The sequence below is a fragment of the Tachypleus tridentatus genome, chromosome 8 (assembly GCF_004210375.1).
Source record: "Tachypleus tridentatus isolate NWPU-2018 chromosome 8, ASM421037v1, whole genome shotgun sequence".
In the NCBI taxonomy this organism is placed as follows: Eukaryota; Metazoa; Arthropoda; class Merostomata; order Xiphosura; family Limulidae; genus Tachypleus; species Tachypleus tridentatus.
In genome coordinates, this window is record NC_134832.1 from 78141671 (window position 1) to 78169120 (window position 27450).

General features: G+C 33.1%; 1 protein-coding gene across 1 annotated transcript in view; it reads left to right on the top strand.

The window, feature by feature from the left end:
• LOC143223938 (homeobox protein prospero-like) overlaps positions 1-27450 on the top strand; it is a 55421-nt gene that overhangs the window by 16616 nt on the left and 11355 nt on the right. Inside the window, exon 2 of the mRNA XM_076452409.1 lies at positions 23281-25539. Coding sequence (XP_076308524.1) covers positions 23412-25539 — 2128 coding nt within the window. The 5' untranslated portion in view covers positions 23281-23411. The remainder of the gene's footprint in view (positions 1-23280; positions 25540-27450) is intronic.

Sequence of the window (27450 nt, forward strand, 5' to 3'; positions counted from 1 at the left end):
AATACCTAGGATAACCCTTTGATACTTATTGATGAAGGATTGAATTTGTTGACCCCCTTGTTTTTTTCCTTATTTCTGTCCAATACAGAAGTCTAATATTAAAATAAGTGTTGGATATTTGAAGCATGAATTTCGATATTTGCTTAGAGTTCTAGACTAGTCTTAGAAATGGTGACCTTCCCTTTCCCATTTTTGTTTGTATATCCGTGTTCGATCTACCATTTTTCCCAATGACACTTCCAAAGCAAGTAAATGTGTCCACTTCTTCAAGTATTTCTCTTTCTATGATGATGTTATATTTGACGCTGTTGCTGTGCATTTTCTTGGTTTTATCATTGTTAACAGAGAGTTCTATCTTGGCTAATGTTGTTACTAGTCAAGAAATCTTGGACTGTCTTCGTTTGTGTGTATTTGATATTAGGATGATGTCTTCAACAACTTTCAGATCGCTTAGTTGTGACCAGAGTGTCCACTATACTCTCACTTTTAGACCTTTTATGGCACTTCGCGGTATCCAGTCCACTGCTAAGAGAAAGCTAGTACATCTCTTAAGATCCAGTAAATTTGTTCTAGATAAAACTTTTCCCTAAGATCAGATTTGAATTTGGAGGTTGAATATCATTAGCATATAAGTAAATTGTGTGAGCTCATAACAATTACTTTAATATTGTGGTAATGACCATGGTTATTCTAAATTAAAAGTAATTCAACTTAGAAGTACTAACTTCATTGCTCTTATCTTACGAAATTATTTCTTTGAATATTAGTGTTATGTGCAAGTTATAAAGTAATATAAATAAATATGTATTGTACAGCTATTTCTTGCCCAGTGATAAAAGAGGAAAAGATGATAGCCCTTGTACTTGGAGTAGACAATGATTTGATGAGTTCTCAGTTTAATATTTTGCATTCGTATATATAATCAAAAGAGCAGATCCAGTGAGTCTCCTTACTATCTTCTATCTCCACCAATGCAAAATAATCTCGTGAGTTAAAATGTTTCTAACGGAAATGCAATTCAGACATAAAGTCCCTGCAAATCCAGATTCAGCTGAATTTTTCTGACTTTATTTTAACTCTTTACGAGATTTTTTAGTTGGATTTTAACTTGTTTCGCGTGTCCGTATTTAATCTGAAATGCACATTTACAAAGACAATCTTTTAACAATCAATGTAAAGGAACAAGTAAATATATTAACTAAACTGTGTTTTAAACCAGCAACTAATTCCATAGCAAGCACTTCCGCGAATTATAATTTAGTTATATGTATATATATAAAACAAGATAAATGAAATATTGAGAACATAAGAACCTACCAATAGTAATAATAAAAAAGTAATGAAGTAAGTCTGGAGATACTGGTTACATTATTTACTCAAATTACACACCTCTGTTTTGGCTCCGTGCCGTTACCTATAATTACATTTGACAGAGTTAAAGTAGGGATTTGTAGTTTTAGTAAATATTACCTAGAATGTCTTCAGCCTTATTTCTTTACTTTTTTACAATCCTTATATGTAAGTTTTTTTAATTCCTAGTTTCTTATTTATCTTATTTGTTGGATTTTATTATGCTCATATATTGCTAAAGGATTACTTGATATGGTAACCAACTTTTATACGTTAATAAGCAGTTTCTGTCTTCCTGCCACACTCCTTTTCCTTTCTTTCTGTTTTGGTAATGCTCAACAACATACATCATCGCTAAGCAACAAAACTATCACTTGATATTGTTCTCAGGCCGATTATGGTGTTTATGTTTAATGCTTAATATACATGTTGATTTGTTAGACATATTTGTTTTTATTCTTTATGGGTTTTTTATATATACCTTGGATGATATAACAGCAAAACAGTTTAGTTCAGAAATGATTTACAATTGATCGTTTTTTTTCAGGATAACTTTTATGCTCTTGAGCTAAGGTAAGTTATTCCACACTGTGACTGTACTATCGGCTTAACTTCAAATGAAAAAGTACTTTACACTCTGATGTCGTACCGTGATAAGTTACATAGCATTTTGTTTATGTTGTTTTAAGTTAGTTAATGAACGTCTAACTTTTTTTCATTGAGTTATAGACTAAAGCAAAATAAAAGGTAAAGTTACCAAGGGTTTCATTGATGTAGTGTTTGAGCCAAGCTTTACGTTCCGTTCATGTATTAGGTCTAATGTTTAAATTAGACTACAAATAGGCATACTGTTACAAACTTAAGCGTCAGATAATATTTAGCTACATGTGTATAACTGTGAACGCATAGTATTTAAATTATACAGTTAAATAACTTAATATTTTTTAATATTCATATACTATGAAAGGTTACAACATAAATAGAAAAATATGAATGTAGGAACGTTTAAAATATTATATTGTGCTGTAATAACTAATATGCTGAACATTTTACTAATTTCTTTTAAGACACTTTTTGATATTAAAAATTGCATATAATCATTGTCAATGTTGTGTATAAAAATATTATAAAACAAAACTGTAATTTTTAATGAGAACAAAATCGTTGTTAATTAATTGATAACAATTTTTACAGAAGATTCTTAACACCTGTCATGTCTGACGGTCTATACATTTGTTTTATTGACAAAAATAACTTAAACGGTTAATAAGCAGCGTGCTCACATAACACATTTAAGTCTAAAACATCACTTCAAACAAACCTTTGTGTCTTTGAAAGTAATTATTTTACGAATATGTGTAATAAAATTTGATATTATGTGCATCGATTTCTTTTATCCTTCACTTTATACCTGATGTAGGGGTTGGCGCCCTAAATACACCGATTCTATAATGTACAAAGCATTGAGTATATGCTACAATCATCTAATGTATGTCTGTTGTTGGCTGGTAATTTCTGTTTCACTCTGTTAAGTTTTTAAAAGAACACCAGATATTTGTAAGAAAGCTGAATTCAAGGGATATTTTAACATTGTTTACACTATAATTATAAAATACGACTCGACTTTTCAACTCTCCTACGACCTTCGCAATAGCTTATTTAGTGTCCCACTAAATGTTTGGGTGTGATATACCATATCGTTTTTGTTGTAGGCTGGCAAAAGAATAATAATAAAAAAAGACGAATCACACATGGGCCGTTTGGAGCGGATTTTCTGTTCCTTGTTAGTTTAACACGCTTACTTTTTGTGTATTTTATATATGTACATCTTTAGCAGTTAAAAGTAAAGGTTTTAAGATATTGAGTGTACATGTTTTCTTATAGGACAAACACATCGGGCTACCTGCTAACTCCACCAACGGGAATCAAACCGTTGATTTTAGGGTTGTAAATCCGTAGACTTACCACTGTACCAGCGGGGAAGTGAGGTAGTGAACTGAATCTTTACTGTTTAAGTGTTTTTACACAACTATTCTGTTACGATTTTGTGCAATTCTTTACTATCCCTATTATGAATCACTATCATGGTTCATGATAGGACATTTGTTACAACAACAATAACAATAGGTAGGCAAACAACGATTTATAAACATAAAGAAATTTTATTGATCGTGGAACATTCTACATGTCTCAACAAAACATTGATTTTTCTTCTTCAGGTGTGATCTGTAACAAGCAGTACAATGTAAGGCCTGATACAGAGCCGAACATTTCGAACGAAATCTGAAAAACGTCACTTTGATTTATATTGGTGGGCAAACTTAAAGCTCATATAACACAGCGTGAAAGAAAATTTTCAATTTTTTATATGAAAATAACAATGTATAGCAAACATAAAAGGTCCGTATTAAAGTTTGTATACAAGTGAGAAACTACTTGAACCCCTTTCCACAAAGAAGTATTATTTTTGTTTAAAGTTATAGCTCAAGTTAGCTACTTAACTAATGTCTTAAAAAAATTAATCATCACATATTTTGCTGTCCTTTTGCAAAAGATAAAACAATAAAAACATTTTCATCATAATGTTACTTTTTACTCAGTAATAAGAGGATTCTGAACGCACCAGATCCTAAACAGTCTGTTGTCGTGTTTATACTTAAGGCTGGCACAGCAAAAGAGTCGCTTCAGTAATATAGATGGCGACACTATTGACAAAATACTCGAGTTATCGATCAAATTATGTTAGTTTTATTTAATTAATTATTGTTTAGTGTTGTTTTGAATTAAGCACAAAGCTACACAGTGGGCTATCTGTGCTCTGCCCAGCACGGGTATCGAAATCCGGTTTATAGCGTTGTAAGTCTGCAGACATACCGCTGAGCCAGTGGGGGCCTTGTTTAGAAGAAGGGGATATTATTTTGATGCTTTTTTTATGAACCACTTAAATGTGGCAGATTGACATTAGCTGCCAAACTAATTTTTCTCTTGAAAAATAGCATTTTGTGGAAACGTCATTAAAGTTATAAAAAACAAAATTATCTCCTAAAATATATATCTGTTTATGTGTATTTGATGCACATAATGCACGTGTACAAATAAACGACAAGATATTTAGTCTTTGACAGGAAAAAATTATAAAATAGCTTTTGTACAAGCAGGTTAATTTTTGTCTCAAGAGACAATTTAAGTAATTGTAGTGAAGATATTATATAATGAAATGTTTTTAAATAATTTATGAAAAAGAATATTTGTAGGTATGTGTATAAAACTAATTTTAATTATTTCTAATCAAAGACTGAGTACTTTATATACTTATGTTATCAAAGTTGCTTCGCCTGGCACGACCAGGTGGTTAAATCATTCAACTCGCAATCTGAGGGTCGCGGATTCAAACCTACCTCCACCCAAGTATGTTGTGAGGGCGTTATAATGTAACTAAACTATCAGTTCCACCATTCGTTGGTAAAAGAACTGGCTACTTCCCCTCTACTCTTTCAGTGCTAAACTAGGGGCGACTAATGTAGATAGCCCTCTTGTAGTTTTGCGCGAACTTCAAACAAAACCACTCTTGCCTCCCGGTGGCTCAGCAGCAAACTAGATGGGTTACAACGATATAAGTAGGGTTTCTGTACCAATGCTGGGCAGATCACAGATTAGCCAATTAGATAGCTTTGCGTTTAACATCAAGTGTAGTTACCGTTCTTCAAAAAGTACTTTAACGTTTCTTAATGTAAATTTCACAACAGTTATGTTAATAGTTACCTTGAATATTATTCTAACGAAACAGCTTTTCGAAAAGCAAGGTAAAAACTGTCACACATAAAAGCATAGAAGAGAAACATAATTAAGGTAAAATTGACCTAGTAAAATAAGTATCTGTCGGAATAAGAGCCGTACAATTAGACAGATATATTGTATACCAGATTTAACGAGTATTCGTAAGACTTGTATATTAAAAACATTCACACACACACATATACACGTACAAAAGCAATAACAGTAGATAGCGTAGATAGCCCTCGTGTAGCTTTGCGCGAAATTCAAAACAAACAGTGAATATGGGTGCTAATCCCCTCTACATCTCGTATCTAAAACTACCAAGTGTAAACACTTGCGGGAAGTTAATTGTTTTTCTGTTATATTTATATGCTTATAGGCTGTCGAGCTGAATGACCCATATTCACTGCAATCTACCATTTTTGTTCAGTCATTAGAACAGTGACCTGATGAGCTGAGTTGGCGAATCATGCTTTTAGAATTGGACACTCGAAGTTGTGAAATTCATTAGATTATCTTTAAAATGTACCCTTGATTTGATTCACTTGTTGTTCTGTCGATTTATTACATAAGCAGCAGTGGCATATTACAAATTTTATTTGAACTTTTTTTCATAACAAAATTAATTACTTATTATGTACTATAGAAGCAGTGTGTCCATACCAAATACGCTGGTACTGGCTCCTTGTTTTTAGGTTTTAGTTTTCACGTAAATCTGTCCTTATGTATTATCTAATTAAACCTCTAGGAATGTTTCTTACCTCAGCTTTTCCCTAAACCTCCACTGATCGACGATCCCTTTCCTACTTAATAATTCAACAACTTTAAAAGGATTCATCAAATATTGTCTTATATCCATTCCATGCTTCATCTAGCTTTAATAATGTGAACTGATGGATCAGCACTAACTTTATGGAGTTACAACACTAAATTTTGGGATTCTATTCCTTTCTGTGAACAGATCTTTACGTTGAAACAAATAAACCAAACCTATTTTTTGTCAGTGCCTTGCTGTATTTGCGTATGCAAACCACTCAGAAATAAGCAGTAGTTGCTACTATTGCTTATGTTGAAGCATGCATCTAATGTGATGTATTATTAACATCCGGGTTCGAATTCCGGTCGCATCAAACATGCGTGGGGGCGTTATAATGTAACGGTCAATCCCACTATTCGTTGGTAAAAGAGTAGTCCAAGAGTTGGCGGTGGGTGGTGATGACTAGCTGCCTTCTCTCTAGTCTTACACTGCAAAATTAGAGATGGCTACCGCAGATAGCCCTTGAGTAGCTTTCCGCGAAATTCAAAAACAAACAAACAAACAGTTATTAACATGTCTAGTGATTTGCATATCAACCTACAATTACATTATAGTACTCCATGGTCTGTTTGAGCTCTGATATAACTAGCTATAGAAAGCTTATTCTCTTTGTCTCTCTATTTTCACATTCCTTTTTTGTAATGCTCAACAATATACAACGTCGCTTTGCAACTATCCCTAGTAGAGAAGGGATAGCCCATTGGGTAGCTTTGTGTTTAGCTTCAAACAAAAACTTTGCAACAAAACTATTATGTGATTGTTCTTAGGCCTACTATTATATTTATATTGAATGCTTAATATTCATGTTGATTTGTTAGAAATATTTGTTAAACTATTTTTATTACCAAATATATTTTATCCTTTGTACAGTCGAAAGAGTTAAAACTTTGTGTTGGTGTTCGAAATATTTTAAGTGATGAATAAATGGTAATTAATAAATATTCTTTTGGTATTGTAACACACACACACACACACACACACATATATATATATAACCTTGGTTTAAAATGTAAGTAAAATAGCCGTTTATTTCTACCAAATATCTGTTATGTTTTATACAGTCGAAAGAGTTGAAAACTTGTGTTGGAGTGTATTCACTACATCTTCTAGAATACAGTGGAAAGGCTCAAGAGTGCTATTTAAATCTCTTTCAGAATATATACTTAATTTTGTTAATGATAATGTTTTACAAAAATATGGTGATTAAAGAATTACTTCGAGACTGATAAAATAAGTGAAGACAAGGCGCATCTTGATGGTATAGAGAAATTTATTTATTTAAATTATATAATTGGTCATTTTTGACGGGCTTTAATACCGGTTTAAATGCAAATGATTTGAATTGGATAACTTTAAAGGCGCCGAGGAAAAAGAAAAGATGCAATTTATGTTTAGACATCAGATTTCTATTCCTCTGTTATGATTCTTCGATTCAAAGACTTGTAAAGTGAGACTATATTTTGGGTAAGTTATAAGTCTCTACATAAATGTGCAGCTGGGATGTTTACTATATAATGTTTTCAGAGACATAGTGGTGTAAAATACCAATATTGCACCGTCTGTGTGATTAAATTGTTTCATAGAAGAATGTTACGTTTTGGAGCTAATTGTTAGTGTTTATAGCATTATTTGTTTGGTGGAAGAGGTCGTTTCTGTTATGTAGTTAAAGAAAGGTGTAAGGTCATCTTCTCACTTATTAATTTGAATTATTACAGACGATTCAGTAGTTTCATATTTGATTAAAAATTGAATGTTTTGTAAAAAGTGACTAACTTTACCATGTTTGTTTGTCGGAGCCTTTTTTTTCATTTTGTATAGTTTCAGTTGGGTATAATTCACTTGAGAATTTAGTAATATATATCAACCAGCCATGAGTTATCTGAATCTCATTCCTGACACATTCTTAATCTGTATGTCATTGGATTTATCAACAGAGGATGTACAGTGCGTATTTCAATCTTACATTGAAAATAAAGTTTTCTGGTTATTTTAAACTATATGTACAATTTTTATACGTTTCTTTAAATGTAAAAAGAACTAGCATAAAACAATAACGTTTTTGAGCTTGTTTGATATCAGAGAAAGTGATATGTTCTTTTTTGAGTTACAGGCAATGATATATTTATTCTGAAATAATTTACTAAAATTTATGTCATAATATAAAGTGTATACAGCATATAACAATGCTGTGATACAGAATCAGTAAAGAATATTTTGTCTTTAAATAAAACATTGGATTCGCACCTTAAACTAGAAGTTTTGTTAAAAAACACAAATACGAAGCTACTTCTATATTTAGTTGTATTTGCCATGTTTCAGAATTTTGTAAACAGTTTAAATATTTCCACATTTCTGTTTTCGCCTTCAAAATAGTTTCTGTATGTTTTCAAAAGTACGTTCAGAACAAAGCGTAACAATATATAACTGACCATATTGTCAAGTGTTTAACAATATATAACTGACCATATTGTCACCTGTTTAACAATATATAACTGATCATATTGTCAACTGTTTATTCATCGTCTGATCTTCCTATTCATATAGACTTTATAACTCTACTATTACAGACATTATCCAACTGTAGCTTACCATAAGCTATTCTCGACAAGATAATAACATTTTATCATAATAACAATATCATAGCTAATGTGTTTCTTTCTTTTTCGTCGTTGTCAATATTTATAAACTTGCTATTGAAGAAAAACACAATTATTGACGAGATGTTTCCACTTTTCAAGATGACGAGTTTGTTACTGAGGTAAGGGTTTAAAATATCACTAAATATACAAACATTAACTTGTTTGTTTTGATATTGAGCACAATGTTGCACAAAAGGCTATCTGTGCTCTGCCTACCACGGGCATCTGAACCCGACTTCAAGCAGTATAAGTCCGCAGACACACCACTGTGCCACTGGGGAAGAACAGATATGAACATCTATATATCTATATATATAAACAATACAGTAATACACTCCACAGGAAATCATGCTGTACATTGTATTTCATTTGCATTTTGAAGTGTCTGTTTATTGGTATGCGATAGAGTCCTTCTTGCACAGTATCACTTAAGTAAAAACATTCTATTGTGAGAACTTGTTAAACATTCTTATATACGTATAGTATCCTATAATATAAATAAAATTGTTTTTTTGTCTTCCAGAAATTCGAATATTTTGTGTAAAATGCAAAAAAAAAAAATTTAATACTTCTTATATGTGTATAATCGTATAACAACATTCAACTTGTGCTGCTTAAAAATATAATATGTTTTAAATCCTTTCATTCTGAGGTACAGATTGCATTCAGCTTATTTCTGTCATTGCCGTATTTATTGTTGAAATGATCACTGAATGTCAAGTCTTGGAACACCATGTGTCTGTCTTACTTATTAAGGTCTGTTTAGTTGAAATTCGATGTGCACTCAATATCATCCCAGTACTAAAAATTACAGTATCGTTAAAAGTAAAAGGCATGTAACATGTTTTACATCGAATAACGCTATTCTTCTCTTAAGCTTCAAATACAATGACGATACAAATGCAATAATAATAATATTACTTTTTTGACGAAATGCTAAAATACATAATTTCAGAAAGAGAAAGGATAGCATCGCCGCATCAGGTTATCTCGTGAGTACACCGAGGGTTGTCCGTAGACACACCGCTGTACCAGCGAGGAACGGAATAATTTGTTTCGCTAACACATAAAAGCTAGATATTAATACTTTTTTTTTATAAAAACTTTCTGCGTGCTTAGATCATACTTTTTGGAAAAAAAGAGATAACTGTTTTAAAAGTTTGAAAACCTTTTAAAACTTGAACACATGTAAAAAACATTGAAGATTATATTATTGGTGCTTCTCTTTGTCTAAAGTTTCCTAATAAGAATATATTAAACAAACGACACGAAGTTATTTTTATAGATTTTATTTGATTTTATAGATCTTTCTGAATGTAAAGTGTTTCATGTAGTAACAACTGATTTCACATGCTCTGTACTTGATAACAAAATGTACAACTGTGGGAACGTTAATCTATATTCTATATGATTTTAATCTATATTCTATATGATTTACAGATAAATTGGTACGATGTACATTTTGTGCGTTACTTTTCAGAAAATTTCCAGATGCCCTGGTGTGGATCAGTTACTTGTTTGTTTGTTTATTGTTAAGCACAAAACTATATAACAGGCTAGGCCCGGCATGGCCAAGCGTGTTAAGGCGTGCGACTCATAATCTGAGGGTCACAGGTTCGCATCCCCGTCGCGCCAAACATGCTCGCCCTTTCAGCCGTGGGGGCGTTATAATGTTACGGTCAATCCCACTATTCGTTAGTAAAAGAGTAGCCCAAGAGTTGGCGGTGATGACTAGCTGCCTTCCCTCTAGTCTTACACTGCTAAATTAGGGACGGCTAGCACAGATAGCCCTCGACTAGCTTTGTGCAAAATTCAAAAACAAACAAACAAACATATAACAGGCTATCTGTGCTGGATCAATTATTTATTAGCAAGTTAATAAGATTGGTTGCATTGACGATAACCTATTTTAAATCAATTAGTGTGATCCGAAATGTCACACGCAAATGTTGCTGTTGTTGTTTTTTAGCACTATTAATTTCAAATATCAGCGAAGTCCTTTAACTTACGAAAATTATATATTCGCGACTTCTGGGTAGTTACGAGTTTCCACCAAAATCTGAGTAATTAAACATGTTCAGATTCGAGCTAGAAAATATTTAAAAATCTCTCTGTTTCACTAAAACTCCAATCTTGTAGTTAAAGAAAGAAGTTAATCTATTTGTACCTAATAACACACAATTATATGCATAAAAGTTAGGACTGGATAGATGAATATAACAGGTAAAAGAAAAGGGACGTTTTTTTCTTCCTTGTATGTTTTAGTGTGTGTTAAACATCATGATAATGGGTAGATAAGGGGAAAGTATGTTGTATGTTTTCCTCTGTTTTATTCAATCACAGTCAGAATAGTTGCTGAGACTCAAAGAAACCAGAGTTTATTGTTTGTTAAACCCAGCTATTCTCAGCAGCTTCCTTTATTTACTGTTTTATTGTTCGTAGCTGGAATTTCCTCCTTTCTCTCCCATTTGATTCAACTTAAGAGTTAGCTTTACTCTTAAAAGGTAACATGATGAGAAAGTACCCATTATTTCTTCTACCATTGTGATATACCGTCGAATGAGGAAGGCAGAATTATACAAAAATAAAAAAAAATACATAAAACTACATATTCGTGAAAACTGTATGCACTACTGATTATAATCAAACCACAACCATCACAAGTATGTGTGGTGTAATATGAGTTAATTAAACAACTTAAATGTACTGTTTTATTACTTCAGTGGTATTGTATCAAATAATAACTTTATGGGTAAATTAAAACCCTTTATACGGTTAGATGAACACCATTCACAGACAGAACATTGTATCATACGATAATAGGTAAAGCTGTTTTTATATACATAAATAAACAAAAACTTACTAGAAACAACACAGCTTTTGACGAGTGAAACTAATTTTATAAATATAAACAAAAGCTAACTACAAACAATATAACGTTCAGTGTGTAAAGCTAACTGTATATATATATATAAACAGAAGCTCACTACAAACAACTCGGCTTTCAACAAGTGAAGCTAACTTTATATGCATAAACCGAAGTTTAATACAAACAACATAGTTTTCAAAGTGTGAAGCTAACGTGGTTCTTGAGTATCCAGAACACAACATTTTATGGGTAGTTTCTTATTAGTAAGAAAAATGTGGCAGGTTGTAGCACTCTCTAGATTCCGGATCATTTAAGATATATATTATTTACCCTGATATCAGTTTTGTTTGTTTACTGTCAAATTTTGATCCAGTTGACTCTAAAGAACGACCTCTAGATTACATCTTTTTAGTTTTTGAATTACATCTGCATGTAGTGTTACTTGGGTTCTATGCTATAATTCTGAAGATAAGAAATGAAGACTAACATAATGAACTCAGAAATCTGGCACATTATGTTTCCATAGCAACATAACAACCCTAAGAACGGTTTTTAAGAACCAATTAAAATTAATTCTATACATTTTTTCAACTAAACTTTCTTATCATTATTATAAATCGCATGTTACACTACTATACTCATCGTTCTAATAGCAGGCGTGACTGTGTAGTGTTTTTACCCTGCCAATGTTTCTATTAGAATGTCATTGCCATCGTTAAAACAAGAATACGTGTTCAGTACCAGCTCCTACTTTTGTATTTTTCTTTGCATTGTTGCCCTCTGCCAAACTCGTTAATGTCACTTCATATTAATTTATATATATGTGTGGGTGTGGGTGTATATATATCTTCCAAAGAGAGATTTTGTAACCAACTTGAACACTGCGTCGTTTGTTTTGTCTTTTCTCAAACATCGAGTTACTTAAGTAACTTATCTCAGACCGCTTTCTAAGAAACAACTGGAATGACTGATATCTGGTGTCTGTTTATATTTACTTTAAATGGCAGAGCATATAATGCAAGCTAGATGCTAATGCTTATATGAACTCTACAATCCACTCATTTTTTCCAGAAGATGAACATTTATCAAAAATAGTATTTTAGAATGTCGACAAATTGTAACATTTTTAATGAAATATAAAATATAAAAATGTGTGTTAAGAAAAGCAGGGATATTGTAAGACAAGGTTCAATGTTTACTAGGCATTCGATACAACTACGTCGTATGTAACATTTATTTCGAACAGGCTTTCAAAAATTAAAATTACTTTTTAAAGCATTTTGAAAAATGGACCTGTCTTTATATATGTACATACTGAAACATAATATTATAGTTTGTGTTTCTAATCTTCTGTACTTTAGTAAAGGTGTTAAGTATATAACCAAACTGTTATAATTATTAACAGCGGCCTACATGTCTGTATTTTTGCTTCTTCTATAGATAATTACATCAGGGTTCTCCAGGTGTTTTAGCTGGCACTGTCACCGTTTATTTCAGTCTGTTAGATACACTTTTTAGTTGTAAAAGCACCTCAAGCGGAGAAAAACAAATATAGCTTATGATCAACCACGTTAATAAGCTGCTTCGTATAGTTACCGTTGTCTTTCTTTACAACGTGTAGTTTCAAAAGGCCAGTTTCAGTCACCTTCTCCCATGCCACCTCCACCTCGCCTGTGCGCCTGTTCGCCAGTCTCAGATGACTAAACTTGTTACGTGTTTAAATATGTTGGAGAGGTGTGTGTGTGGAGGATATGAGCTGGGCTTCTCACCACGAATACGCTACAAAGCTGTTAACTACAGGTAAAACGTAACAAGGCTAACGGTTTATGCGGAGTTTGACACGTGGCCGCTGTCTCAAGTCATTACCACGGTTACTCGGATGTATCTTTCTATTCAAGCAAGCCCCAGCTGCTGCCTCGCCGCTGTTCGACAGACACTGACACTAATAGATGATTTTCCACTGTCGGGTAAAGCCAGAGTGAATCGCTTGTTTCCCAAAAATATTTTATTTTGTATTTTATTCAAAAATGGAGCGCTAGAGTTAAGAGAGTAAAAGAAATTGTTTTTTTTAAATCAGTGAGTCTTCTCGTTCAACCTCATTATACTTTACATTTTTACCAAAAAGGTGTTTGTAAGTGTGAGAGAAACATACTTATATCATTACTTTAACATGAATAAAATTCAAATAAAAACAGATTCTTTGAAATTTCTTGTCTAATTTAGAATTTCCACCAGATGATATACTTCAAAATGTACCCGCGAGAGTGAACTTTACTTTCAACACATTGAAACAAATGGAATAGCTCATTGAATATTTAGAGATGCTTCATATATTATCTCACATAATACCACGACTTTACATTGACACTGTTTGTTGAAGATCAGTCAGAAGCTAGAAGGATTAAGTGTTCGTAAGCCTTAGTATGAATTCCGTCAAACTTTTTTAAGAAAGTACTATATATTAATCCGAATATTATTGCAAAGGCTTGGGCATCACATCGTCCTATGGATTTTAAAAATTTTCTGAACCTAGTTTTCACTTCTTCAGAAAATTTCGGAAATTCACAGAATAGTTTCACCTTACAATTTCTATAGTAAAAAATACTTAATTTGAAGCATCCAGCCGATTTTCGAACAACTAAATTCTTGTTAAATTAGCATAAAAAATTTCTACCAAATATTGCCGTTACAAGCCATCGAAAACGAAGTGAAAATAGTGTTTGTTTTGTTTTGTTTTTTATCAAATATATTAGTATAGTTGATTCAGTTATCCGATAAGTAGAGCTTCATATTCGAATTCCCTATGATATCAGCCCTAATTTCTTTAGACATTGTCTGTAAATATTAGTTGAAATTCTTGATGATTCGGGTCAATGTATCCGTTAAGTGATTCTCATGGTATGGTAGCTGACTGTAACCAAACTGGTCGGTTAAATTCATCTCATCCACAAGTTAAGCTTACTTTGAATACTTTGCTGTACTCCAGAGTTGAACGTTTGAATAAGACATAAGATTTTATCATGTTCTACTGTTTGTCATCCAACATAATAGCGACTTTAATACACAGCACTGTAGGTAAAATATGATCTATTTTGCTGCTGGTGACCGTGTTTGACCAACTGACCTGAAGCCGTAATTCACGCTTTATATCTTAAGAAAGCTTTTCAAGTTTTCATCTTTGCCTTAAATTCTAAAAAGAAATGTTGTTAAACAATTAATAAAGTCAAAAGCTACTAATTTAATATAATAGAATATTTTCATCATACACTCCATGAAAACGTTTTAAAATTATTTCTTGACACTTCCTTTGAAGTAACCTCCTAATATTTTAGCTGATTAAAGTCATGGATTTTAGCTATTTTTTTAATAATGTTGTTATGGCTTTAAAATATATGTTGTTGTTGTTTTTTACTTTTGTACAATTACACAACATTCGTTTTGTTGATGAAAACTGTGATTAAAAAAACATTTCAGGTTATGTATATACGTGTCTGTGTATGTGGCTTTACAATTCATTTTATGTGTATTAAACACCTTTTTTATAATGTTCAGTTACAAATAATCATTTATTTGAATAAATCAAAATTATACTTCTGAATAGGTTTGGCTTGTTTTGAATTTCGCGCAAAGCTACACGAAGGCTATCTGCACTAGCCTTCACTAATTTAGCAGTGTAAGACTAGAAGGAAGGCAGCTAGTTATCATCACCCACCGCCAACTTTTGGGCTACTCTTTTATCAACGAATAGTGTGATTGATCAAAACATAATAACACCCGCACGGCTGAGAAGGCGAGCCTGTTTGGTGTGATGGGGATTCGAACCCGCGGCCGTGGGTTTACGACTCGACTGCTTTAACCACCTGGCCATGCCGACACTTCTGAATAGAACACGCAGTTATTATTTAAGCTGACGAGCAATAACGCATGTACTTTTTGTTCTTACCAGTTTACAACAGGTCGTGTAATTACAGGTAATTAAAGACAGATATAGTTAAATCCGCATAGGTGAAAGAAAATATCAAAAATAAAATTAAAATTTGAACAACCACCACATTATATACATATATTAAACATAAAAAAAACTTGGCAATTGTTCAATCTTTTATTTTTTAAATTATAGGAAGTTAACAATAGAGAATGTAATTGGTTAACGACATAACACGTAATTAATAATTATAAGCTGGTTAACAAAATGGCATGTAGTTATTGTTGTAAATAAGAGAGCATATAGCTGTTGTTGTAAGTGGTTAGCATAACGTTATTATTGTAGTTAACTAACAATAGAGCATTAGTTACTGTTGTAATTGGGTAATAATACAGCGTATTTAGTTGTTGTTGTAGCTTCTAAAAGTAAAAGAAAATAATTGCAGCTAACCGTTTGAAAATCCAATGTACGTATTTTTGTCTGACAGTATTAGTTGTAGCCAGTTAACAGTACAGGAGTGGGTGTTATAACACGTTGACAGTTCGTTAAGCCCTCAGTTGCTGTTATTTTTTAAGTATTTGCTTTGTTTTCAAAGCATTTGTGAAGCTATCAAAAATAAAGAAATGGAATATTCTGCTTAAGTGTTAGTGTGATATGTAAGTATTTGAATATTTTTTTAAAGTACTTGAATAATTATACTTGCTGGACTAATATTTCAGCTCAGCTTGATATACTGTTTGTCGCCACTAGAACTCGAGTTCCAATATGAACTCCTTTGGGATGCTAAGTTATAACAGAGGATTTTTTTTTTATATCGATAATTGAAACAATTTCTTTTTAACTGTAAAGCGCAATGAATGTTTTATGTTACAATAATTTTGTTATAACCCAAATCAGACTATGTTATTTGCTGTATATTGTTACAGTACAAACGCTTTGTAAATCATATGGCTCATTCATTTCCCAAGTTTAACTTTGTAATTATGAATACTCTTTATTCAGTAAGATTTGTATAGATGCACCTTTTTTCTATAATTCACAAATGGTAGAATCTATAGAAGTATAATATTCCCCTGTAGATGGATCTTCGCCAAACTCCGTATGAGGTTAATTTGGTTCATAGGGAAATAAATACAAATTCGCGATTTCAAATTTCGTGTTTTGTATGTTTATGAGCGTTTTCTTGTTGTTGTTTTTACATTTACATATAAGGGAAGCAACTTTTCGTGTCTTAAGGCACTCTTTAATTATCACAAATGTGCAAAACTTCTGTCCAGTGGACGGGTGCTCCAGCTAGTCTCTATAAATATAACAGCATAGTCTGTTGTACTCTCATATAAATGCTTCGCAGAGTGTAGACGGATCTTCACCAAATCTGGTATGAGGGATCATTAAGTCCATGCTAAGGTACATACAAATTTTCAGCTTTGTGTTTTCTATGAATGGTTTTGCGCTTTTTCCCACTACTTCGCCCTGTGTTGAGGGATCTTCACCAAATCTGATACGGAGTTTATTGGACTCAGAAATAAGCACAAATCTTAACTCGTGCATTTTGCGATTCTTACGGGTGTTTTGTATCTTCTACTACAATTTTGCCTCCTGTTGATAGATCTTTACTAATTTTAGCATAGAAGCTCATTGGGTCCATGCGGAGATACACACCAAGGTTGCGATTTCACATTTTATGTTTTGTAGTTTTTATGAACATTTTTATGTTTTATACAATTACATATAAGGAAAGCAACTTTTTAATCATGAATTTACACAACTCCCGTCCAGGGGACGGGTACTTCACCTAGTATGTAATATAAATTGATTGCTTCGATATATTAAACATGAGGAAAATACAAATGCAGGTATTATGTAGAGAAAAAGAAATGAATTTTTTATAATTCAATAATTCATTGTAAAATTAAATGTTTAAGTTTATATCGAAATCACCTAGATACTGTGTTTGTGTAAGTTTCTAAATATTGTTTTGATTTTAAATTACAAATTACATTGACCAGCTTGGCTAGCTAAAAGACTAACTGATTATATTATACTAATTAAATAGAGGACTGTTGTGCAATTTTGTTTAAAACCTGTTGTTACAAAATTGTTATTATTTTTTGTTTTTTTAAAGAAATCACGCATAAAAGTGTTAGAATTCATATTATTGGCAGAAATGATTATATATAAATGTATGGTAATATTAGTTTGATATTCATGGGACGGCTTTCTTTTCAGTATTAGTAGCTTTATGTATTTGACATGTATTCTACACGAAAAGCGAAATCTTGATCCCTTATGTTTAAAACTAACTAAATATTGGCCATATTTTTCACATAATACTAAGGCAACTCATGGTAAGAATGTCTTGTTTATATAGATAAAATAATGCTGTCTGTATGTCCATGTAACTACTTTGCAGGGTTCGGATGGATCTTCACCAAAAGTTATATGGAGGTTCATTAAGTCCATAAGGGTGGATAAATACAAACTTTCATTTCTATGGGCGTTTTTACATTTTCTGTTACTACTTCGCCCCGTGTAGATGGAACTTTACTAAATTTAGTATGGGGTATATTAGTTCCACGGAGAAAAACATACCCATTTTTCAGTGTTGCGTTTTACGAATTTTTTATTGGTATTTTTACTACTACTACTCCCTCCCCCGTATTTTAGATGGATCCTCATTATATTTAGCATGGAGGTTTGTTGGATCCATGCGGTGATCAAACTAGCGGTTTGATATTTCATGTTTTGTAGTTTTAATGGGCATTTTTGTTTTGTTTTTTGTTTGTTTGTTTTTTAAATGACAAGGGAAGTAATTTTCATGTTCTACGATAACCGTTCATTGATCATGAATTTAGATAAGTTCCATCCAGCTAGTATTTAATGTAGTTGATACCGGATAGGTATTTAGGTTAACTTATTATTTCGTTCCCCAAGGGGAACGAAAAATAACCAGGGCGGTCAGAAACTACTGTTTCTCCTCACCTCACACGCGACGAGAGTAAATAAGTACGGGAATTTCATTATATACTTCGCAGTATGCATATATACTCGTGTTGTAATGTATCATATCGCTACAAAACTTGTGATCTCTAAGCTGGAGGTAACACCAACTTCGATTTAGTCTAAATAATGACTTTATTAGCTTCTTGTACATTATAAATATAAAATCGTTTTCACTTCGGGAAATGGAAAAAAAATCAAGGAGAAGAAATTGATGTTAATTACTTCCATTTGATGTATGGATTTACGGCAAATTAGTTCAATGCAATAAGTTGATTGTTTAATGAGTAGTCAAGTCACTGATAATTATAATCGTTTTAACTACAGCTTACGATTTCATTGTGATGTTGTTAGCATGACCACTGGAAGCGGACGTTGGGGCGTTTATAACCATGTTAACTTTTTCGTTTCAAAGTCAAAATCAATGATGATCGAATTAATTTGACCATTTTCATAATATGAAAGCAAAAAACACACTATTATTGTAAATCCAACTCCCATCTACAAAGTGATGGTAATATCAAATATTTACATTTTACCAGGAAAAATGGCAACCACAACACAAGGTCAGACTCTTAAAGTGACAAGCTTACTTTGAAAACTCCTTGATTTTCACTGGTCATTTCTGTGTTGGATATTCAAAGTAGTATCTTCAATAGTATTTTTTTTTTTTTAATTATGGCCCAGGAAGAATGAGGTCTTTCTAATATGATCTATCAATAAGGATTATTGTATCAGCAGTAGAAACAAAGTAAAGAAAAGTAACAGTAACACTATTTCTATAATGTGGGATACAGTAGGTATAAAATAAAGCAGTTGGAAAGTAAATTATGTGTAAAATAAATTAAGCCTATAAATAAAAGTTGACTAATCGGGCATGTGCTTCAGCTTGTTGACTATAACGAAAGATTATAATAGTTAGTTTTTCTTCACAAAACCATTTTTTTAGATTATAATTTAGAAATTTTTGTACCCTGAGTGAAACCAGTTTTATTAATTTTTACTAAATAACACAAATATCTAAAATCACATATCAGAAAATTATAGTGGAAATCTGTTTATACACGTATTTCAGGCCTGTGTGTTTTTGATGTAATATTGTATTTTTCTCCATTTAGTTAAGAGGCTTCGATTATCCTGTGTAATATTTACTTTCTGTATAACTAATTGAGGAATTTTGCGGATTTAGTGAAGTGTAATGTTTTTTTTTCGTCCGCTTGATGAACTTCCTGTGTTAATTTTAATACCTTTTTTTCACTATCTGAACTTCGTGTGTTTAATGTAGTATCTTTTCTGTCCTAGTACATGATGAACTTCGTGTATTTTTCTAATTAAGAATTGTTTGGGTTTTTATTGACATATCTTATTTTTCTTTATCTCATTAAATAATTTTGTGTATTTCAATGTTGTGTAGTATCATTTTTTTCTTATTTATCCAAGTAAGAAATTTCGTGCGTTTTGCGTAGTACGTTCTTTATTTAGTTGAAGACCTGCAACTATTTATGGCCTAGTAGATCGTCTTGGGCATCTGCATGTAATTATTTCTTTATGTTCGTTTGTTTTGAATTTCGCGCTAAACTACACGAGGGCTATGTGCACTAGCCGTCCCTAATTTAGCAATGAAAGACCAGAGGGAAGGTAGGTGGTCAACACTATCGTCCGTCAACTTTTTTACCAACACATAGTAAGATTGACTGTAATATTATAATGTCTCCACGGCTAAAAGGGCAAGCAAGTTTGGTTTGATGGGGATTCGAATCTGCGACCCTCCGATTATGAGTCAAGCGCTCTAACCACCTGGCCATTGCCGAGCCTTCCATGATTCATACCATGCTTAATTACCTACATATCATAAATTAGTAGTGTAAGACTAGATGGAAAGCAGCTAGTCTTCGCCATCCACCGCCAACTCTTCAGCTACCAACGAATAGTGAGATTGAAAGTGTTCTCGACAGAGTGACAAAGGGAATAAAACATATTCATAAAATAATAAAAGTAAAAATTAATTGGATTAACAACTTGTAATATATAGAAACGATTTTTGTTTAAAACTGAATCAACTTTTTTTTTTTTACTTTCGTGATAAATTTCATGCAATTTTTTCTGGGTTAGACACTACGTCTTTATACCTATCATGCTAACACTCGGTATATTTATAAGATTTCACTTCACACACACCTCACAGCACCCTTGCACCCTCGCCACTAAAATCGTAATGGGTAGACACTAAACAAACTGTTCTATTTGGGTGAATTCATTTTGGATTTTATGACTCCTTCTATTTGAAGAAATCAAGCGTGATGTCACGTAACTCACTTTAGATTTTGTATAGGGTAGACCATGTTTACTTATTTATTTGATTACCACGAATTATAACGAATAATTAGTATCGTTTTCAATTCAACTGTTTATTATTCAGAAGAACTGACGAAAAAGTAAATTAGTAAGCCTAACGTTATCTATAAGGAAGGACTAATGCATTAAATACTGCCCAATCCCCATTCCCCAAGGTTCAAACGTTCATTTTAACCACTGGTTACATGTTTCTTTAGGGTTATCTGTCATTGTCAAGGTACTCAGTCCGTTAGAGTTTTTCATAAGATTAGCTAGACCATTCAATGGGAAACATAGTCAGGTCAGCATAAGTAGTCTATTGATAACTCTCGAAGGCCAGCTACTTTACTCAGTATTACTTGTGAGTTTAGCAATGTCTTTCATTAGAAAATTTTGTTTGGACAATTCATAATTCCGTTATCAATCCATGGTTGTAACTATTCTAAAAACTTACGTCAACCAGTCACATCGGATGTAGCAGATTACACAAAAATGTGTAAGAACACATTATGCCGGCTAGGATACAACATACATAGTGTACTGAATATAACTGTACTAAGGAAACTATTTTATCAAACTCCATGAACTATGTCATGGGATAAACTTGTAAGAAGTCTAAATTTTAAATACTTTAAATACATGTATACCTTACATAACTACAAATCTGGATGAATTTTTATTCTTAAAAATTACATATGCGGGTTACTTGAATTCAAACTTTAGAAAAGTATACATTCTTATTTTAAAATATTTAAAAATCTGAGCGATTAAAGTCCGTCAGCGTCAGATTTATACATGTAGTCGTTAACTGATATAAAATTTCAGGTCATTTATGTAGTTTTTATCAGCTTTCTCAAGATCAGCTACATTATTCAATAGAAAATTACTTTATTTGCAAATTTTTGACGAAAAAATAACAGCACCATTTAGCAGGTCAGCAGAATTACCCACAAGCAAGAGTTATGACGTCAGCTCGATCATCTATTAACAAACTAAGTGAATTTTTTTCTTTGAAATGCGGATCATTAGAACTTACTTTTATTACTCTTTACGAGAAAACAGACACTTAAAATAGAAAATAAAAGTGGGTAGTTTGAATCCAGTGTAAATTTTTCTATATTCTTTATGTTTAACTAATATTCATCAAGTTTAATTGATTTTATTAATATATTTACTATAAAATCCAAACCAACAATATTTACACACCACATAAACACAATCTCTCCGCTACATGTTCGAATAAAACTTAACCAAAATTTCGTCATAATGTGAAATTATTACTGTAAATACAACGCGTTTTTCCAAACGCCATACAGTTAGCTACGAGTTCTGATAATCTGCGATTTCGCTAGATGCTTACTTGTAAAGTTGCTAAGGGTGGCACCTTCTAAATACTTCATCTTCGTGGTCGAACAATATTAAGAGTTGAGTAGGGTTTTGGGCGGGTAGATGAATACCTTCATCAGAGTACTTTTGTTGTTGTTCTAACTTGAATATCGGAGACTGTTACATTATTCTGTAATCTTCCTAATCATGTCTCACTGACTCGTAGAAGGGATGCTAAATTTTAACTGAACTTTTTTCATAGTTGACTTTCGTAAGGAACAACTTTATACTGCTTAATAAAGAGTATTAAAATTCACCAACCGAAACCTAATAGATTTATACTTCGTATTACAGATTGGTTAATTCGAGATAATCAGTTTACTCTCAGACCAGTGATTTACTCACCGTGTTAGCAGAACTAGACGTTAACACTGTAAACATATCATTAATATCATTTATTTGTTTGTAATTAAGCACAAAATTACACAGTTGGCTATGTGTGCTTTGCCCACCACAGATATCGAAACCCGTTGTAAGTCCGCAGATATACCACTATGCCACTGGAGAACCATGAATATTATATGGTCATCTATTTATAAGGTATTCGAGTGTTTGGGGGCCAGATGTTCTTACACATGACAAATGTAAATGAATCAGTGGTATAGGAAGGAGTTGCAAAGGCGGGGCGCTTAGCTAGATTAGCAGATTTTACAATGACAGATTGAAAGTATAAGCAGCTGCTAAAATTAGATCAGTCTAGAAGGTCTGGGAGTATTTTCACCAGAAAATTAACATGATAATAATTTACAGTTGCTATATAAGTCAGATATGTTCCGATGCCTCTGATTAAGATGGTTCAAATGACAATTTTAATTTGGTTATTTTTATTTCTGTTCTTGATCCGGAGACGATGGCGTATTTATGTACATTTGATATTTTTCATGCGTACATAACAATCACTGCGTAAAATAGACACTTAGTACTTAATAGAATTAAGTTCAGAACTTGCATCCTTGTTCCTTACTGTAAATAATCTAGAAACTTATAAGTACTATACTTGTAAAAGTAAGTTACAAAAACCATATGCATATACCTGTGTTCTTTCATACTTTCTTAATCAACCTTTAAGTAACATTACGTCTTTGGTACTACTGTTATCACGTAGTGAGTACGTTTGTGTTTACTTTCCTTCTTTCATACTTCTAACATCTGCTTTTTTACCTTTTATTTCTGCTGCCTTTAGACTCCATTCAAGTGGGCGGTCAGCCGAAGACTATGCGTCAGGCCCGTTAGCTTAGCGTGCTTGTTCCACTTCAACGACTGTGCAGTCGAAACACCTCTTAAACCGTCCAATCATTAGCGTTGAATGTCTTTATGATGTCACCAGAGGAAGACTTGGAAAGTGTAACCATGCTTGATAAGTTATTAAAGACCAAAACCAAGAGGTCGAGACAGAGGGTAGATGCGGGTGAACCAAGAAACAGTTACTCTACTGTCACCAACTTCAATATTGGGACGAGTCCTTCTGTTCATACTTATGAGAATGAATATAATATGTCTCTCACTAATAGGGCTTATGAAAGTTTAATAACTCACCAAAACAGAGAGTGTTCTGATATGGTGATAGACTCAGTTATGCCAGATGTAACTCCTAAAAATGTGTACAGCCAGAAAATGGCGTCAGAGAAACAAAGCCAAAGTAAGATGTGCCTGAAGGATGGTGCTACTTCCGATGCACACATGACTTCTTTGTTCATTCAAAACGTCGAATGCCTTTCTGCAGCGCCATTGTCAGAGAGTAGTAACTCCCTCCAAGACTCTATAAAGGGCAGAATACCAAGTAATTTGTCTAGCAGTGTGCTTCCGATTTCTTTAGAGGAGCGAACAGAAAACAGGTTTACGAACCTAGATAAGATGTCAGACCCGGAGCAGATCCCGCAGCAACCTTCTCCTGCTCATAGTCCCGTTGCCTTTCCTAGCCCAGACTGTAGTCCAGTCCGTCCTCGAGTGATGTCCAGTAGCAAGGCCACGTCTGATAGTAAAGCTCTAGAAATCAAGCGCGCTCGTGTTGAAAACATTGTATCTACGATGTTACAGGGTCCAAGTGATCTACGCCAGCCAGGGAATCCTTTTCGAGTTCCCGTGAATGGCTGTAAAAAGAGAAAACTCTATCAGCCGCAACAGCACGAAGCTACTAGAATTCTGAACGGAGATAAAGAACTAGAAAGAGAAGATAATCAAACGTTTATTGAACCACTGCCTAAGCAGCATCGTACAGCGAGAGATCTTAAGTCACAGCTTCAGAAAATGAAAGAACAGTTGGTTTTTATTCAACAACGTTACACTGAGTTGCTTCATGATCGAGTCAAGAGTTTCTCAACCGAGAATACAGACGCATTTTCACCATCAGACCATCAAGAAGTAAACTCAGAGACTAAACCACAAGTATACCCCAGTTCTAGTACTGTTAAAGGACGAGATGAATTCCCATCGTTGTCTGTTCCATTATCTGCAAATAACTGTGTGGGCGTTTATCCTGAACTCACAGAAAACATTAATTTAAATACTGCAAAAAACATAGAGAATGATGTTCATATTAATGAAGACATTAGAAGATTAGATAGAGGTAGTCAAGAAAACAACCTCAAGAATCAAATCCAAGAAAGTCGCCAATCGTGTATTGTGAAACCAAACAGTTATTCTAGTCAGACTGAGCTGACCGCTGAATTGGATATTCTAGTTGGTGATCTCAAGTACGAGATCTCAACTAAACTGGCACATATTATTGACTCTATTGTGACAAGATATAAACAAACTATGTCATTTTCTAAAACAATGGTGTCAGAACCATCAAAAGATATGGCATTCTTAACTCAAGTTCTTGATCGAAAATCTCCCCGTACCAAGGTAACAGACCGAGGCAGCCGGATTAACAATCAACTTCTGGGCGATCATATATCCAATCCTTTTCCTTGCGATTCAAGTCCCAGACCTCCAGCTTTCTACCCCTTAGGAATGAGGCCTTCCACAACACTATTCTGTCCAACTCCTTCATCTCAAACAGTGCATCTACCATCAATAAGCATTTCTCACAATATTCCCATTTCTCATCCACAACTCTCAGGAATCCTAGAGGGAACAGAAATGACCGTTAGAAACAACATAATGGAACAAACAGAAGCCATTTCTCTTGTAGTTATGCCAAAAAAGAAGCGTCATAAGGTAACTGATACACGTGTGATTCCTCGCATGATGAACTGGTCAGTTGGTCAAGAAGATTCTATACCCAAGTATTCTTTCATTACTAACACGACACAACCTTCTTTGGGGGCCCCTAGTTGCCCCAATCATCCTCCACCTTTGATCCCCATAAGCTTACCCACTTCTGTGGCTATTCCTAACCCCAGTCTCCACCATACAGAACAATATCAGTTTGACAACTCCAAAGTAGCATACTTTACACAAGAGCATAAAGACAACGATCCTTTTCATCATCGCCTGTGATACAAACTAGCTATCCTGGTTCCCAAGGTTCCCCTACTGACCCACTGCTGTTCTCCTACTTGAAACAAGACTTGGAAAATGTATCAGACGGTGGAGACGACCAGAACTACGAGTCAAGTCTTGCTACCATATCCTTTTTTTTCACCCTTTATTTTAGAGTATATAACATAACAGTCAGTTTCTTTTAGGATCTATTTTACGTTGTTCACATACATGTTACATGTACACAGTTCAGTTTTGCCTTGTTTTAGCAATAACGAAAAGTCTTTGCGTCTCGTAGGCCAGGTAGATAAATTCTTCCTGCAGCCTTAGCATGATAAAATACTACCTTTGCAGTTATTATAAAAAATTAAATACATTTTGCATACCTAAATTGAGAATCACTGATTAAGTGTCTAAACATAAAACCACTCCCTAGCAAAAATTTCACACTTACAATATTTTATTAAAGTTTAAACCTTAGGTTATCCTCACATATTCCAAAGTTGAAGCAAAATAATCATGATTATACAGTATACATTAATGAAAAGTTTTGTGGCTAAGATTGTGGTTTTATGATTAAGATCTTTGACCTAATCATGTATATTGTGTACAAGTTGTGGAAATAGATATATTATTACTGTCATCTATTTATAATTGTCTTTCATTTTAATGAAACAAGTTAAAGGAATTGTTTATGACATGCGAATGTAAGTACTCTTGAAACGACCCTAGTTATGCACTGAAGTTACTTGGTGCAGGTTTCCTCCCATATCTAGTGTTATTACTTTATAAACTCAATGCTGACATTATTTTATTACCCTTTTAGAAAACTAAAAAGTTTCATACGAATTATTTGTGACTGGAAATAGTTTGTTTATTGTGTACAGACTATCAAAGGGATAATTTAATTTGATATAAATATGTTCCAGGTTATATACTGTTGATAAAGAGCTCCTGGTGAAGAGTAATTTGATTCATTTCTAATAACTTTAAGTAACTTTACTTACCTGTTCTGTTCTCTAGCTTTTTGTTAAGCGTCCATGCCTCTCAGCCATAAAGCATCACAGAATTTATCACTGCATACAGAAGATGTAACTTTATCTTCAGTGTATTATTGATGATTATCCAGATTTTCTTTAGTTTTATTAGATGGTTGGTGTCAATGGCTATTCTGGTCTTAACTTCCTTTTCAAGTTTTAAGACTTCTGTATTGGTGTATCCTAGATACTTGTTACTCTTTCTAGTTTTCAATATTCACATCAACATTGGTGTCAATGGTTTTCTAGGTTGCTATCATTTTGCTTTCTTCAACATTTATTTCCATGTTGTAGCTCCTACTATAAGATCGACGTCATCAGCAATGTGCAGGTTGTTGAGTTTCTACCTTTCAGTTGATACAGTGAAACTCTTTAAGACATATGACATTATATATTTGATGAAGAGATTGAAAAGGCATGGTGAGAGCAGACAACCTTGGCACACTCCAAAGAAGTCACAAACCCTTCAACAATGTTGTTGTCAATCAGTACTCCACCACTTCCATTGTCGTAAAGTTCTTCTCCTAATATTACAGAGGATTTATTGCTGTTATGTTTCTTCATCGTGAGCTAAAGTTCTTTGAGCAAAACACTGTCAAAACTTATCATGAAGTTATGGTGAAGTTTTTATGGTTATCGTGATACTTTTCACACACTACTTGGATGCTGATGATTTGCTCTGTTATACTTCTTCCCCCTCTAAAACCAGCTTTCTCCTCTACCACTTAGTACTTCTTGAAATATTTTCATGTGATTTTTTGAATAGGAAATGTTGAAATGTTCTGTATTAATTATTAATCAACTCAAGTATGGTATCTAATAAATAGAAGAATACGTGTTTAACTTAACAACGGTATCTATTAATGTAGTGGTATACGTATTGTGACTTA